Consider the following 17,632-nt stretch of genomic DNA (forward strand, 5'->3'; position numbering starts at 1 on the left):
CTCAACAATATTATTGATCTGCCTTACTTAAGGTGGACGATGACGCTATTTTCTTCTAGAAACAAACTTTGCTGTATTATTTTCATGTTATCACTGTGAAGCTGCTTTGATACAATCTGTGTTGTAAAAAGCGCTATATAAATAAAGGTGACTTGACTTGACAAACTGCAATGAGACAGACACCAACCATACTGTCCAACTCAAAGGTATTTATTTATTTGTATGTATTTTTTACTGATAAATACTGAAATTCTTTTTACTTTTAAATGCTGAATGTGGTTCAGTTATTTCTCACAGATATCTGGCCAGCTCACTCATGGCTCATACTCTTAGCCTTTACACTGTTTGAGTTTATATCCCCAATGCAATATCAGGGGGTAAAGATATCATTAGAGTTCTTAAACTTATGATTTAAGAAGTTTCAGATAGAGCTGTGCTTTTTGCAAATGCATGGACATTTTATATTTGGCATTAACTATTAATCTTATATGAAAACGCAAGAAAACGTGACAGTGACCAGGGGTGCGTTCTCCGATAACGTTGTCTCTTAGCGCGCTACGAAGACTCAAAAGGTACACCTTAACTACAGGTATACCTTTCCTACGTGTGTTCTCCGAACTATACCTTAGGATGTTGCTTAAGGTAAACCTTCTTAAGTTCGACCTTAGCAGGCGCTGTCCATGGTGGAGGCGCTGAATAGGTTGATATCGATGCCTCGATGATCGATTGTGCGCTCTTTCCTTCACAGCGGTATAGGTAAAGTATTGAGAAAACAATGTTCGTTATAAAGAAGCGTTTTAGAAATAGTACAAACTGCATTTATCGGGGCTCATTGAAATATGTACATGCAGAAATAAATATGAGTATGTGTTTATAATTTAGCAAGTGTGCAATCCCAAACCCTCACGGCCATAAGTGTGTTAATTTTCTCCACAACGTATGCTGATTATCCACCAGCCATTTAGTTGACATACACTAACTGGCTCCGCGGACGGCGCCGTCTTTGATTTAAAACAAGTACTCGCTGTCTCGCTGCCATAGCTATAAAGTTTGTGCAACTCATCTTTCTTTATATAGACTCCTAAGCCTTTTCTGTCAAATGGTTCGCCAGCTGATGTGCCTTAGGATAGTAATTAAAAAAGCTAACAACCATTAGTGTATGGAAACTTTATTAATGAAAACACTTCCATACACTGGGTGTAGGCTATAACAACTTAAGTATTTTATGTGTAAAATTTTAAAGTAAAGTAAAAATGTAATTTTAATACTAAATCAGATTTTATATTAAATGTTCATATAAAATTGTCTATGTGTAATTAAACTGCGATGTAAAAAAGCTTTTTGCGTAGTGGTGGCCACTAGCGGTATGAACCGTCAACAGTGATAAGGTATAGCTAAGAGCGCTCCAGACCAACCTTACGAACGTATGACTTACAGAAGGTATACTTAACTAAGAAGGTTTCGGAAACCACGTATTAACGATAAGGTACTTCTTAAGGTACAACTTAAGAACGACGTAGCGTTAAGGTACTTTCGGAGAACGCACCCCTGGACTTCCCACAAAATGAAAGGAATATTCAGAGGGAGTTGAAATCATTTATTGTGGGCAATATCATGCCACAGATATTGTATATTGAGTAGGACTGCACGATATATCGTTTTAGCATCAATATGGCGTTGTGCGCATCCACGATAGTTCGCCGCAGGATGTGCGTTGTCATGTATAGGCATCGTAGTTTATCAGTGATCCGTATGGGCCAGTTGTGCCCCGGTTAGGAACGCATGTGATTCGCGGATTAATTACAAAGTTTAACCGTCATAGAGTGAAAGTTTATCATTTGCATTTGTTTTTAAGTCGAGTCAGCCATCAAGAGCAAGAGGGACTCTTCTTTTTTCAAATAGATTACTCATGATTATTTTCAAATAGACCTAAATAAATAATCTGGTGAAATTGTTTTTATATCGCAATATATATCGCAGAAATACAAAATATCGTATTTCAATATCGTGCAGCCCTAATATTGAGCATATCTTAAATTGAACCTGGAATGATAATTTGTGACACCAGATGAGATGTATGATAGATGTTGAGCTGTACTATTGTTTTTATTGCAGGTTTTCTGGGATGCCCAGTGGAAGGCATCAAGGCACCAGATGTTGGCCTGGACAGATGTTCCTGTACACCACACCGACCTCTGCTTTTGCATGGATGGCTGATTACTACCATGTTCTGTGAGGGTATTATTACAGCAGAACTGAGCTCCTGTGACAGTGGAATCTGTAGGTGTAAAGTCACACATCAGGACATTTAAAGTCACAGAGAGAATTATTCATTTTTTAGTAGAAGTTTCAAACTTGTTTCTCTCTTTCTCTCTCACGAACAACACAGCACTTACAGCTTTTCAAATTCTTCACTGGAGGTGCACAAATACTGTTTTACAAATCTCAAAGTAAGAAATTCATACGCTCACATTTAAGGCGCGGTCACACAAGGGGTTTGAGCATATGACGTCAAGCTCTGCAGCGTCTTTCTTATAAACACAGATTCAACATATAACAAATAGTAAAATATTCAAAAATATACAATCTACTTGACTTTACAACAAAAATATCATTGTCACATCATCATGTATTGATCCTCTACTGGTCACATGTTATCATGTAGAGCGAATTCGCAGGTCAGAGTTCACCAGACTTGAACTGTGGAATGCAGTGAAATGTGAAACTTTCTGGAAGAGCGGGCATTTCCAGTCTCCCACATTCACATGTATATGAATGGCAGTCAGTGGAAGGAAAGGTGAAGTGTGACTGCAGCTTTAGTGTGCAGGACTCGACATCGACACCCGCCAACCCACCAAACGCGGGCGGATTTCAGCAGTGGCGTGTAACGCACTCATACGAGACACTTTGGCCAGTTGAATTTTTTTTAAGACTATATAATATATACATTTTTCAATCGTAGTCTGAAATAATGAATAAGTGCAATGTAGTGCTGTCAAAAATATACATTTTTCTGTACATATTGATACTGAAATATCTGAATAAATACAGGATACCAGCAGCGCTTACTCGCGCTCTCATCTCTCCGACAGCTTGTGACACACACTCCTCGCTCACTCACTCGCTTCATTCGCTCCGGATAAATATAGTTGCCATTACAGGGCTTGAGATTTGGCATGGGATTGTGTGTATTGTGCATTATTTTTTTCTCCTTCCCGCAGATTCTGTGTTCACACCTAAAGTGATCGCAGATAAAGCGCCTCTCAGAACTAAACTGAGTTCTTTTTCGCTGCTTATTGACCTTAAACAGTGAAATACACACACAATAATGCCAAAATGCTGGTCTTGGTGAGTATTCAAATAAACCCAGTCAGTTTTTAAAAAGTTGAGAAAGAAAATGTGGAAAATCAGGTATATTGGATAATATTAGATCAATTATGAGATAAAAGTATCTATAGCATAGGATTTTTTATTATTACAAACTTCCATGGTGATGATGAGATTTACCGGTCCATGATCTTATCCACACACACCACAGCTAACTGAAATCGACATGGGCTGAGTTTCCCGATAACGTTGTCTCTTAGCGCTACGAAGACTCTTAAGGTATAACTTAACTAAAGGTATATCATTTCTAGGTGTGTTCCCTGAACCATACCTCAGGAAGCTGCCTAAGATATTCCTTCTTGCGTGTGACGTTACCCAGTGCTGTCTGTGGCGATGCTGCTGAATCTGCTGATATCGACGGCTCCAGAATCAGCTATTCTCTCGTGCAGGAGCTGCTTCACTGCATTATGGGAGAAAGCTGTTCTTTATAAAAGAAGCACTTCAGAAATAGTGGAAATTGCATTTATTAGGACTCAAGGGATATTATAATAAATAATCCAAACTATAATAGCCTATAATAGCCTAGCCTACATATTTAAAAATTGTATCACATATTGCTGCCATTATAACCATTTCAAATGTGTACGTGCTTTCTTCTCTTTCACATTTTTGTTCACTGAGCTGGAGCTGCGATGAAATATTGTTCTTTTAAATACTTTCCAGCATTTCAGTGATAAAAGTGTGCATCTTACGTACGGTGCTCGGCAGTGATCAAAAAGGGTTTAAACAGTGGATTTTGAATCTCTTCTTGTAAACTCAGAGATGTGGATTCAGACGGCAATTAAATTCCCACACAACCTGTTTGTCAAAAAACAGTAGGTAATTTGGCCAGGGATTTTTACGCGGGTTGGGTGAGAAAAAACACTGATATTATGGATTCGGACGGCACTAAAATCACTGACTTACCCCTGTAAATGTTTAAAATACCGTACGAGCCCATGAGAAACAACATTAGCGTCCGAACAGGACTTATCTGACAGTAGCCTATGCTTTCACTGGCCTTTAAAAGCGCTCTTATATATACTATATATAATAATATACTATATATAATAATATAATTAAAAATCTAACAACAATCAGTGTAATGACTATTTAATTATTTGTGTAATGGCAATCTGAGCCGTTTTTCGTTCTTTGCCATTTCCACAAGGGTGTAGCACAAAGGATTTGACGCGTGAATCCATAATTTGTCTTGTAAACTTTACTTTTCCGTTGTCAGGTTACATTTTAAGAGAAATCAAACACAAAAAAAAGATTATACACTTATTCACGTTCCAATAACATGAATTCGATCCTTTTCACGGTCAAAAGACTGTCTAGCACCAACCCTTTCTTCTTCCTTATTCTTCTACAAAATATTACACGTAAACTAGTCAAAATCTCGCAATACAATTGACACATAATATGCATTTATCAAAAAACATAATCACTCTTAATATAAGGAAAAATATTACAAAATAGCCAACGGTGCGGAACACACTGGGAAAACTACGGTGGCCGACGCTCAAAAAACGGTCTGACATTGCCCAACGGCCGATCGTCGGCTTGGTGTGTCCTGGGCTTAAGTGTGTGTGTGTGTCAGAGACACTGTAGAAGGACAGAGTGCCAGCCAACACGTCCACATACACTCCTGCTCTATTAGAGGATGAACAGACGGCAGGTATATCAGTTTAGTAATTATAGTGCCAGACAGTGAATCGTTCAGCAGAGCAGTACAGACTCCAGGATTTGACACTGGATCCAAACTTACGGTCACTCCCTCCTTTCCTGCTGATTCCGTTAAAGATCACTGATATTTCAACCCACCCATCTGTCCCATGCAGCCTCCCAGTAAGAGCATCCAGTCAGACTCTCTCTGGACAGAACCTGAGGACAATCATCAAATCTCTCTGGATGATTGAATTCAATGTGAGATCACAGGCATCTGAACAAAAAAAGAGAAACATCTATAACAATAACAAAACATTTGTGTGTGTGTGTGTGTGTGTGTGTGTGTGTATATACATACACTTCCGTGGTCCTGCAATCATCCTGATCTCTCCTTGATGTCCACACTATAAACACACATTAATGTAGATATGCATCATGCACACATGTTCAGTATGTCAGTATTAGTATTTGACATAACTGGGTGTCTGAAGTGAGCAGTCCTTCAGTATGCCAGAGAGCATCTTGACTCCTGACTCTCATGGCTGATTGTTACTCAGATCCAGCTCTCTCAGGTGTGAGGGGTTTGAACTCAGAGCTGAAGACACATAACCACAGCCTTCCTCTGTCACCATACAGCCAGACAACCTACAGAATAGAGCAGTGTATTGTTGTGAAGAAGATAAAAGTGCATGTGGAGCTGTATCAGCTCCTGTTTAGCTCCAGTCTCATATCCCTACTTGTGTTGCTGAAGGACAACTACAGTAGCTTACAGTTTAAACATGGCCTCACTGACACACTGAAAACATATATAATTTAAATTAATGATTGTATTATGGAGTGAAAAACACAGTAGATGATCTGTTAGTGTGGGGAGAAACAGCACAAGAACGTGACTTTTTTATGCTGCAGTATTTTGACAAGTTCATACCCAATTTTTGTCAGAAGTGCTTCTTGAGAATGACACTGAATGGACCTGGAGATGTGAACAAGACAAAAGATTTCAAAAGCTTAAAAATCTGGTCTGATCCCATTCGTCTGACTTGCGCTCTCTCTAGAGTTCATGTGTCCTGTGTGTTTCTTTCCTATCAGCTCAATGATGCCAAAAACTCTCTCACCTACAACAGTCACAGATGTTCCTCTACTGGACACATTTCTCTAGAGTTGATGTTGAAGTTCATGACAGATCATTGTGTTCATCACAACACAGCGGTCAAATGTGTGAAATGAACAGCATCTTTTCTCCAAAGCAATAAGAGCATAAGCTTTGTTGTAGTCCAGACTTTAAAGTTAGGCATCATTACAGATGACCATTTTAATAAATAGATAAAAACCTGCGCTGACAAACACTTGCAGTGCTGTGGATGTTTTCCAGGAGCCGCTGAAGGAGAAACGTGTGCAAAAGCAGAACAAAAGCTCCTGGAGACACAAACTGTGCTGCAACTACAGACTAAACCATGACTTGATGGAGCAACATGAGAAGAAATATTCCAGCTCTACGTGACGAATCTCACATTCTGCTTCTACAGCATCAGAACGCTCAGCTGCTTTCATGGGAAGAGCATCACTGGACACTTATTTTCTGCTCTTTGTTGAAGTGATTTAGACACTCCAGCTGAATGTTTAATCGGACAGATTCTGTCAAGCTTCGTTCAGGTGTCCTGACGTTGGAGGAAGGCTGAGACTGTTGTAGAGGACATGAAGCTCAGAGAACATATTATTCACTGCCAAATATCTGTGCTTCAGCATTATTATACAACAAATCATATTTCAGCTGTCTTCTATCAGGACAAATAAAGGAAAAGATCATAAGGACACAGAAATAGAGCTAGTGACACAGAAGTGGCTCAACTTACCCACCATTAGGGGTATAGTATGTTGCCACTGGAGAATTTGAGTTCAAAATAAATAAATGAAATATTAGTTTTATTGTGCATTATCCCATGACAGTCTTACTTTACAGCACTTTATTCGGAATATCTATTCATTAAGAATATTTCCATGCAGTGAAACATACAAAATATCCAAATGTTAAATTATGACACAACAAAATAAACTGAGAAAAAAAGAGCTTATATTAGATAAAGAAAATATGAAATGTTCCTCATTGCAGTTCACCAAACTTTGTGTGTTTGCAGAAGCATATAATCATATGAAAAAAAGAACTGGATTCTATATTTTTAATAAACTACAACATTTCATAGTTTATGGGTAATCTATAAAAATTGTTTTATGGTGCATAATTTTAAACACCTTTTACCTCATTTTAATTATTCTCAGGTAAGTTAAAGTAAGTCAAATCTGTTCTAAACAATAAGCATTTAAATTTCCATACTTACAATATTTAGATCACAGAAGACTTCTCCGTGGTTAGTTCAGCTCAATCTTTTGTAAAACAGAGACTTATGCCAGGCGAGCTTCTTAATTTCGATTATATATCTTTTTTTTATTTTATTAAATACAGGTTAACTAGTTTACATATAACATATTAATATATAAAATAAAAAAAAATTAAAAAAAATTAAAAAATAAAAAACCACAGTTTGCAAGCTTTGACTGCAGGAGGCACAACAGTAAAGGCATTTAGCACCGGAGAGGCAGTCCAGATGGATCAACGACTGCCTGGACATTCCTTTACAGTCCTTTTTAAAGTCAATCAAACTTTTTGACATGTTCAGAAATCCCCTCCTGGTTACTCCCTCAGCATACATTCAGTCTTTTACAGACAATCGGTCAAATCCAAAGTCTTGGACTGTCATTAGTTCTGGAAAACCCCTTAGGACCTTCACATATAAAGCTTTCAGTCTCTTTGTCCTTTTTCTACAGGCTTTCATCCTCTGCTTTAATAATAATAATAATAATAAACTTTTATTTTATAAAGCGCCATTAAAAGCAGCTTCTCAAAGCGCTGTACACAAACTAAGCAACACAAAGTTCAAATAATAAAGTAACATCAACAGTCAAATGCTAATTTAAAAAAATAAGTCTTAAGTCTACCTTTAAAAATGTCATAGCTCTTAGCTTCCCTAAGATCAAGAGGCAGAGAATTCCAAAGGACAGGAGCATATTAAGAAAAGGCCCTGTCACCCATAGATCGTAAGCGTGTATGAAGAATAACCAACAAGTTGGATTGTGAAGATCGCAGTCTCCGGGTTGGGGTATAGGAAATTAACAGTTGAGATAAATAATAAGGAGCCAAGCCATGCAATGCTTTATATGTCAGCATCATAATTTTAAAATCTACTCTGAAGCCAGTGTAAGGACTCCAAAACTGGAGTGATGTGATCGCAAACCCTGGACCCAGTCAATATCCTGGTGGCCGAGTTCTGTACATATTGCAGTTTGTTGAGTGTGAATTTAGAGACTCCAGCTAGAAGGGCGTTACAGTAATCTATCCTAGAGACGACAAAGGAATTCATCAGCTTTTCAGCTACTGAGAAATTTAGCATAGGACGTAATCTTGCTATATTTCTGAGGTGAAAAAAGGATGATTTAACTGTACTCTGAACAAAAGAATCAAACGAAAGCCTAGTATCAAAAATAACTCCAAGATTCCTCACTTTAGCTTGAGTAGCCAAGACAGAGCCATCAATAGTCAAAGATAAAGAACCAGCTTTGGAAATTTTATGACGGGAACCAATAAGCATAACTTCAGTTTTACCACTATTCAGACACAGAAAATTTTTACTCATCCATTCCTTTATCTCAGAAACACAGCCGGAAAGAAAATCAACATCAAGATGTTCACCAGATTTTAAGTGTATATAAATCTGCGTATCATCAGCATAAAAGTGATAATGGAGGCCAAGCGATCGCAACAACTGACCAAGTGGTGACAAGTAAATATTAAAAAGCAGAGGGCCCAAGACTGAGCCCTAAGGGACACCAGTGAGAACAGGGCTAATCTCAGACTTGAAACCGCCCATGGAAAGGAACTGAGAACGGTCAGTGAGATAGGATTTAAACCACTTCAAAGCTGTCCCCGACACACCAAAATCCTGTTCAAGGTGGATGAGCAATAGACTATGATCCACAGTATCAAAAGCAGCTCTTAAATCAAGAAGGATGAGAATGGAAATTAAACCAGAGTCAGAGGCAATCAACAAATCATTGGTCACTTTGACCAAAGCAGTTTCCGTACTGTAGAATTTACGAAACCTGACTGAAGAGGTTCAAACAGGTTATTAATTACAAGATGGTTACGCAGATGAAAGGCAACAACACGCTCAAGAATTTTTGCCATGAACGGAAGATTAGAGATAGGTCGAAAATTATTAAAATCATCCAGAGTAGTATTTTCTTTTTTTGGTACTGGAGTTACAGCAGCAGTCTTTAATGCTGCTGGAACCTCCCCCATCTGCAATGAGTCATTTATAATACTGAGGACAGTACGGCTCAAAACATCGAAGCAAGATTTAAATAAGCTTGTGGGGATAGGATCAAGCAGGCAAATGGTAGATTTCATGCTTGATACCTCCCTTTTGAGAGCCTCAGAATCAATATGTAGGAAATTAGTGAGAGGAAAACCAGTAAACCCAGATGGACAGAGAAGTGAGACAGTGGGAGCAGATGCAACAGAGATTTGTTTGCGGACACTATCAATTTTAGAGTTAAAAAAGTGAAGAAAAGAATCACATAGCAATTGAGAAACAGGCAAGGTGGTGGCAGCTTCAACTTTAAGCAGTCTATTTATAGTTTGAAACAAAAGTCTGGGGTTTCCTTGATTATTTTCAATAGTCTGAGAGAAATAAGATCTTTCAGTCTCAATTAATGCTCTGTATTCACCCAGAAGATCCTTCCAAGCCAAATAATGACCATTCAAGCCAGTAAGACGCCATTTGCGCTCCATTTTTCGACATGCAGCCTTCCTAGTGCGCAGATTGTCATTATACCAAGGAACAGTGCGGGCAGAAGTAACCTTACGTGACCTTAGAGGAGCAAAAGAGTCAAAATTGGTAACAAGAGCATTGTTAAACTGTGAAACTTTCTCCTCCAAAGATGTAAAATGCAGGTCACTTAAAGTGGATACAACAGAATTGGAAAAAACTGTTTGATCGATAGACTTCCACTTCCGGAATGTTACAGCTCGATTGATAGGCACACTTGAATGAAGCATCTCCAGATAAAAAAAAACAGCTGAGTGATCCGACAGTCCAATGTCTACAGATGATAACTGTGATACAAATGAACCATTTGTTATCACAAGATCCAGAGTATGGCCTTTACAATGAGTCGGGCCAGTTACCAACTGTGAGAAGTCAAGACAGTCAAAAAGCGATAAAAAGTCACTTCGGTCCACATGTATGTTAAAGTCCCCCACAATAAGAATTCTGTGGAACTTCAAGCTCAACATAGACAGAAAATAAGCGAATTCTGATGTAAAAGCTTCATGTGACTTAGTCTTAGGTGGTTTATAGACTAGTGCAATGATGGTAGATGTAGGTGCAGAAATACTCAAAACCAGACATTCAAATGACGAGAACTGTGAAACAGATACAAGGCTTATCTTGAATTGCAGATTGTAGACCACAATAATGCCTCCACCTCTGCCAGACCTCGGGAGATCTAAAATTCCAAAACCAGCAGGAGTGATCTGATTAAACAGAAGTCCATCATTTTCTCTATGCCAGGTTTCAGTTAAGAACAGGAAGTCCAACTTTTTGTCCAGAATAAAATCCGATAAAAACAGTGCCTTGTTATTCACAGAGCTTTCTCCTGCGTCCAGTCTGCAACACATCAATCAGTAATACTTGCATCCTTCTCTTAATATTCAGTAAAATGCTTTCTAATACATGTTAAATTTCTCTCTACTCTACTTTTTTGCTTAATAAATGACTTCAGCATTCAGTGTGGTATTTTTTTCTTTATAAACCATTTTCTCAATATATGGTTACAATGATTATTACAAGTGTCTTACAGTATATAACACTTTAAATTGTTTGTAAGTTCAGATAAACCCATATCAGATCAAGAATCAGACCAATGTTCAAAAGTGGTAAAGCTTCTCTTCCTGAAGAACAGAGATTAATTTAGCTTTCACAGGATCTCTGTGTTTTCGTATAATGTCACAGATCTTTCTCATGCTCTCCTGACTAGTTAAACTCTGTGTGATTTCTGAATATTGCTCTTCATGAATTAGTTCTTGCTGACACAGTTTATCTGCAATGATCCCAACATTAGTAACCCCCTGAATGAGATCTGGCCAATGCTTATCAAAATATCTTGCTTTATCTGCCTCACTATTCAGACACGGCTCGTCTCTCTTAGGATGAATCAGATCAAGATCATCTTTCTCAATTGTTGTAGTCCAGACCTCCTCCTTATCCTCTTCTCTGATAAGAGTAATTTGAAGATCATTCTCCAGACGAGTCTTGACCTTGAAGAAGTTTGGGGGAGTTTTTCTTGTGAGTGTGATCCCTTCTTTGGGACGGATAGAGGCACCAGGAACATCAAGAGTGTGTGGCGTGTTCATCCGAAATGGCCTGTCAGGTCTGGGATACGGTATTGGGTAACTTGACTTTTCTTTCTTCTCAACTTTTTCTTCTGCATGATCATCAACTGGAAAAAAGTAGAGATGTAGAATGAGAGGATCTTTAGAACGCATGTAGAGAAGAAGATCACAATGTTCGTACCATCCCATTATCCAACTTATAATTAATGTTGTAATAGAGAAGGATGGTTGGACAATCTTAGCATGGAATCGGGTCAACTGCACAGGTTCTGTGGTTATTCCCTCGTCTTTTACGGTGAGGACTTTCACAGCATCTTTGAGAGAGGGGTCAGACTCTCCTAAACAGGCGTAATGGGGCAGATGAACTTCCTCCAGTTTCCCTGAGATCACCGTCACGTCAATCACTGGACCGATCCGGTTGCACTGCAGCCTCTCCAGCTCTGCGTTGAGGAAGAGTCCGTCTACGGTACGGTACTGAAGGGTGACGACACAGTCACAGACCCATCGCATTCTGGTCCTGACACACTCGTAACGGCCTGGGTCAGTGCTGACCCTGAACTTTGACCCTCCTTCATCTGTACAGGCCGACGGCTCAATCTGAAGCCACTGATCAGAATCAGCTATATGGACACAAGACTGACAGTTCAGCAGCGGGTGAATATCGAGCCCAGAAGGTTTGGGCTGAGAGAACCTGTGAAGAACCAGAAGAAGGCAGAAGCAAAGAGTCAGCTGCTTTTATTAATCTCAGTTAATGCTATTCTCAATGTTTATTAATACATTATTAACATCAAAAGTTGTATCTGTCAATATTATTTAATGGACCTGAACTAACATGAACTAACAATGAACAGGTGACTAACTAACGTTAACAAATACAGTTAATGCATTAACGAATGTTAACTAATGGGACCTTATTGTGAAGTATTACCAACAATTCAAAACCAACAACATACAAACAGTTTACTATAAAAACTATTTGACAGGCAGTTTGACAGAGAGAAAATATAAAGCTAGTATATAATGCTGCGACTGACACCTGTGATGTCACTCACTAATAACAAACAATCTAATATAACAAACACATATTTACTATAATGAGAGTTTAATTCACACATAATTGTCCAGTTATGTTTATGTTTAACTAGCCAACATGAACTCTATATTCTCCATCAATAAGCTCAAGCTGAATAATGTGTCCAGTCTTCTATAAATCAGTGTTTTTAACTGTGGATATTTTCACAGAGGTGGACAGATAAAGACCATCAGCAGTCTGGGGTGGACAGAAATGTTCATTATCAAACATAATAAATGAGTTTGACTATAAAGAACTGGACTGTTTTACTGCTTAGAACACAACTGTCTACAGTTAATTGTGCTTGATTGTAATTGAGGGAGTGCTGGAATAGATCAAGTAATACTGAGTGAATTTGACTATTTCTGTCTTATTCCTCGTCTGCAGGAATATTAATAGAAAAGAAGATCACACTACAGCTAGAAAATTACAGAAAATTAATAGCAAATTACAGTTTAGAGATCGTGTGTGATCAGGAGCTTTAGAGAAATACCAGTAAATCAGTCTTAAGCCCTATTCACAGAGACCTCACAACTCTGAAGCTGAAGGAGAAATAGATTTAGCTCTAAACTCACTAAAATGAAGAATAATGTGTTTTAGGCCGCTGTACGTGAGCTGTATCGTTCAGTTTCGTTCCGACAAACGGGGTACTACTTTTTCTTTTGCTCAATATGTTCAACGTTAATAAAAGGTATCCAAGCAAAAAGTTCTCCACGCATTATCCTGCAGTTAATGAGAAAAGTGTAATTTATTGGCGCACTATACTGTCGGAAAAGATGGTGGGAAAGGTCTGCAGCCCTTTATTGAAGTCCGATGGGAAAAATCAAGCAATGTGCGTAGGAATGGCTCAAAACGTCGGACACTACGGAGCTAACGTTAGCTATTGCTAATAAACATGTTGCCCTCCTGGACAAACCGGTCTCTGATGTCCCAACAACTACAGGTTTCACCCGGCCTGCCATCGACGTTTTATAGACAAAAAAACGCTTGACTTGTGTGTATGTGTGTGATGGGTAGGTGTAGGGGTCGGGTTAGTGTGTGTGTGTGTGTGTGTGTGTGTGTGTGTGTGTGTGTGTGAGTGAGAGAGAGAGATGGGTCGGGTTAGTGTGTGTGTGAGAGAGATGGGTATGTTTAGGGGTCGGGTTAGTGTGTGTGTGTGTGTGTGTGAGAGAGAGAGAGAGATGGGTAGGTTTAGGGGTCGGGTTAGTGTGTGTGTGAGTGAGAGAGAGAGATGGGTCGGGTTAGTGTGTGTGTGAGAGAGATGGGTAGGTTAACGGGTTGGGTTAGTGTGTGTGTGTGTGTGTGTGTGTGTGTGTGTGTGTGTGTGTGATGGGTAGGTGTAGGGGTCGGGTTAGTGTGTGTGTGTGTGTGTGTGTGTGAGAGAGAGAGAGAGAGATGGGTAGGTTTAGGGGTCGGGTTAGTGTGTGTGTGTGTGTGTGTATCATCTTTCACAGTGAAAGCCACTAATCAGTGGAATGCCCTACCAGAGGACATAAAAGGGTGTAAATCTCATGGTCTTTTTAAATTTAAGTTAAAATCTTTTTTAAAATCAAACCAACTATGTAACCACTAAGACTGTTGTAGTTAAATTGACTGACCGATTTATTTATTTACAGCCCTTTATGGCCCTGACAGTATGTGTTTATGTATTTATTGTATATAAACATATAGGTATTTTCTGTGTTTTGTAAGTGTTGACCTGCCCGGGGACTACGGGCGAAAATTAGCCTTTGGCTAAATCCGGTGCAATGCATAAAATGTGAATTTTATGTTAAAAATTGTGCATGGTCCCTTTATAAATAAATAAATGAATGAATGAATGTGTGAGAGAGAGATGGGTAGGTTTAGGGGTCGGGTTAGTGTGTGTGTGTGTGTGTGTGTGTGTGTGTGAGAGAGAGAGATGGGTAGGTTTAGGGGTCGGGTTAGTGTGTGTGTGTGTGTGTGTGTGTGTGTGTGTGTGTGTGAGAGAGAGATGGGTAGGTTTAGGGGTCGGGTTAGTGTGTGTGTGTGTGTGTGAGAGAGAGATGGGTAGGTTAAGGGGTTGGGTTAGTGTGTGTGTGTGTGTGTGTGTGTGTGTGTGTGTGTGTGAGAGAGAGATGGGCAGGTTTAGGGGTCGGGTTAGTGTGTGTGTGTGTGTGTGTGTGTGTGTGAGAGAGATGGGTAGGTTTAGGGGTCGGGTTAGTGTGTGTGTGTGTGTGTGTGTGTGTGTGTGTGTGTGTGTGAGTGAGAGAGAGAGATGGGTCGGGTTAGTGTGTGTGAGAGAGAGATGGGTAGGTTTAGGGGTCGGGTTAGTGTGTGTGTGTGTGTGTGTGTGTGAGAGAGATGGGTAGGTTTAGGGGTTGGGTTAGTGTGTGTGTGTGTGTGTGTGTGTGTGTGTGTGTGAGAGAGAGATGGGTAGGTTTAGGGGTCGGGTTAGTGTGTGTGTGTGTGTGTGAGAGAGAGATGGGTAGGTTAAGGGGTTGGGTTAGTGTGTGTGTGTGTGTGTGTGTGTGTGTGTGTGTGAGAGAGAGATGGGCAGGTTTAGGGGTCGGGTTAGTGTGTGTGTGTGTGTGTGAGAGAGAGATGGGTAGGTTTAGGGGTCGGGTTAGTGTGTGTGTGTGTGTGTGTGTGTGTGTGTGAGAGAGATGGGTAGGTTTAGGGGTCGGGTTAGTGTGTGTGTGTGTGTGTGTGTGTGTGTGTGTGTGTGTGTGTGTGTGTGTGAGAGAGAGATGGGTAGGTTTAGGGGTCGGGTTAGTGTGTGTGTGTGTGTGTGTGTGAGAGAGAGATGGGTAGGTTTAGGGGTCGGGTTAGTGTGTGTGTGTGTGTGTGTGTGTGTGTGTGAGAGAGATGGGTAGGTTTAGGGGTCGGGTTAGTGTGTGTGTGTGTGTGTGTGTGTGTGTGTGTGTGTGTGTGTGTGTGTGTGTGTGAGAGAGAGATGGGTAGGTTTAGGGGTCGGGTTAGTGTGTGTGTGTGTGTGTGTGTGTGTGTGTGTGTGTGTGTGTGTGTGTGTGTGTGTGTGTGTGTGTGTGAGAGAGAGATGGGTAGGTTTAGGGGTCGGGTTAGTGTGTGTGTGTGTGTGTGTGTGTGTGAGAGAGATGGGTAGGTAAATAAATAAATCAAAATCTTGTTTACAATAATCATTCCTGTGAATATGTACATGTAGTGCAGTTACTGCTTGTGTATGCAAATTAACAATTCACCATTAAATGTGTTATTTTTAAGTGTTTTTTTGGTATACTTTTGAGTTTATCTTGGAGTGAGATTTGGGGAGATTAGGGGGGGTTTGCAAAAAAAAACTTGCATCACAATAAGTGTATGTGATTGTCAAAACATTTTAGTAACTAAACTGAATTTTATTAGGTTTAGTGACAACATGTTACAATGTTTATATGGTACAATTTCTGGTCAGCTATGTTTTTTTTGTACAAATTTCTTGAAACAAATTTCACGATTTCAATTCAATTCTTGTGATTTGATTTAATATCGACTCATTTGGATAAATATTAGGTACACAAGATAGGCGTTAATTGTTCTCAAGAAAAAAAAATACATAGGCTACACACAGACAGCCCTATCAGCTGGTAGTATTATTCAAGGTTAAAAATAAATCAAATTAAATATAATGCGTTTTTTATTATAATAACAACTTTATTTAATGATACAAGTACAAATATAATATGTAATATAGTACACATATTTAGCAAAATACTCTCTATAGCTCTTTTTCTAGCCAACTAACCTATATTATGGTCATTAAATGGCTTTCCTGAGGTAATGGTCATCATGTTTACTGTGCCTAGATAGCAACTTCAGGTATATCACACATTTCAAACTGGTTTATTTTGTACTTCAAGTGGTAATTCGGCATTTTTGGGTTTATATGATAAACAGGTTTGAAAGTGCAAAATTCCCTATGTTTTCCCTTTTTTTCAAAATGGGCACCTTTAGCATAATTTTTCTCAAAAACTGCAAGGTTGTGTGTGGAGAACTTTTTCCTAAGGAATCTCTATATATTTCTGATGTTAAATATAAAAAAAGTAGGTAGTGCCCCACTTGGTGGAACGAAACCCTATTTCTAGGCCTCTTTTAGGCTACCGACAGCGGCCTATTTATAGTCTCCGCACAGGAGAGACTCTGTGTTGCTTCAAAACAAAGGAAAATATGTATTTATTGGTACTGGCCAAAACATGCTGTGAAATATCAGCATATGGAGTATCAGCACAAACCCAATATGGTGCATCTCTAGTGTTTAGTGATGTATGAAGAACAGAGGATTGAACTATTATTCAGTCTGGAGAAATCCTTCACTAAGACACAGTATATTTCACTCACCCGGTTGTGTGTGTATCACTGGTGTTTCTCTCAGGACGCTGTTTAATGTCACACAGAGACACTGAGGAGTTACACTCATAAACCCCAAATCCAGCATAGAGGGGTTCAGTGAATGTGGTGTTGAGTGTGTGTAAGTGTGTGAGTGTGTGTGTGTCAGAGACGCTGTAGAAGGACAGAGTGCCGGCCGACACGTCCACATACACTCCTGCTCTCTTAGAGGATGAAGAGACGTCAGGAATATCAGTGTCTTTATTATTGTGACGGACAGTGAATCTGTTATTATAGCAGGACAGACTCCAGGATTTGTCATTGGATCCAAACACACAGTCTAAACTCCCTCCTTTCCTGCTGATTCCTTTATATGACACTGATATAACAGCATAATCTCCGCTCCATTCAGCCTCCCAGTAACAGCGTCCAGTCAGACTCTCTCCACACAGAACCTGACGAACATCAAATCTCTCTGGATGATCAGGATACGGCTGACGCTCAGACACACACGTCACTGTCCTGTTCTCATCAGACAGAATGAGTTGAGTGTGTGCTGTGTTTGGATCCAGTGTGAGATCACAGGCGTCTGAACACAAGAAGAGAAACATTTCACTAAATGACACAAATCAACAATAAATCACTGAATGATTGTGTGTGTGTGTGTGTGTGTGTGTGTGTAGACCTACATTTGTGTAATCCTGCTGTCATGCTGAACTCTCCACAATGATCCACACTATAAAACACACACATGATTCACATTCATTACTAGAGGA

The 17,632-nt window shown here is 39.5% G+C and overlaps 1 protein-coding gene across 8 annotated transcripts in view; it reads right to left on the reverse strand.

Annotated features, from left to right (window-relative positions):
* Window positions 1-8,725: 8,725 nt before the first annotated feature.
* Window positions 8,726-17,632, reverse strand: part of LOC311077433 (NACHT, LRR and PYD domains-containing protein 1 homolog) — a 113,186-nt gene continuing 104,279 nt past the window's right edge. For 5 of the 8 annotated variants that reach the window (XM_084105890.1, XM_084105889.1, XM_084105888.1 and 2 more), the window contains 3 exons: window positions 17,546-17,592; window positions 16,869-17,445; window positions 8,726-12,176 (listed from right to left, as the gene is read on the reverse strand). In XM_084105890.1, the coding sequence (XP_083962016.1) occupies window positions 11,021-12,176; window positions 16,869-17,445; window positions 17,546-17,592 (1,780 nt within the window). In that variant the 3' untranslated portion in view covers window positions 8,726-11,020. The remainder of the gene's footprint in view (window positions 12,177-16,868; window positions 17,446-17,545; window positions 17,593-17,632) is intronic. The other 3 variants (XM_084105895.1, XM_084105894.1, XM_084105893.1) reach the window with 1 other exon arrangement.

The sequence above is a fragment of the Abramis brama genome (assembly GCF_963993115.1).
Source record: "Abramis brama genome assembly, chromosome: 2".
NCBI lineage: Eukaryota > Metazoa > Chordata > Actinopteri > Cypriniformes > Leuciscidae > Abramis > Abramis brama.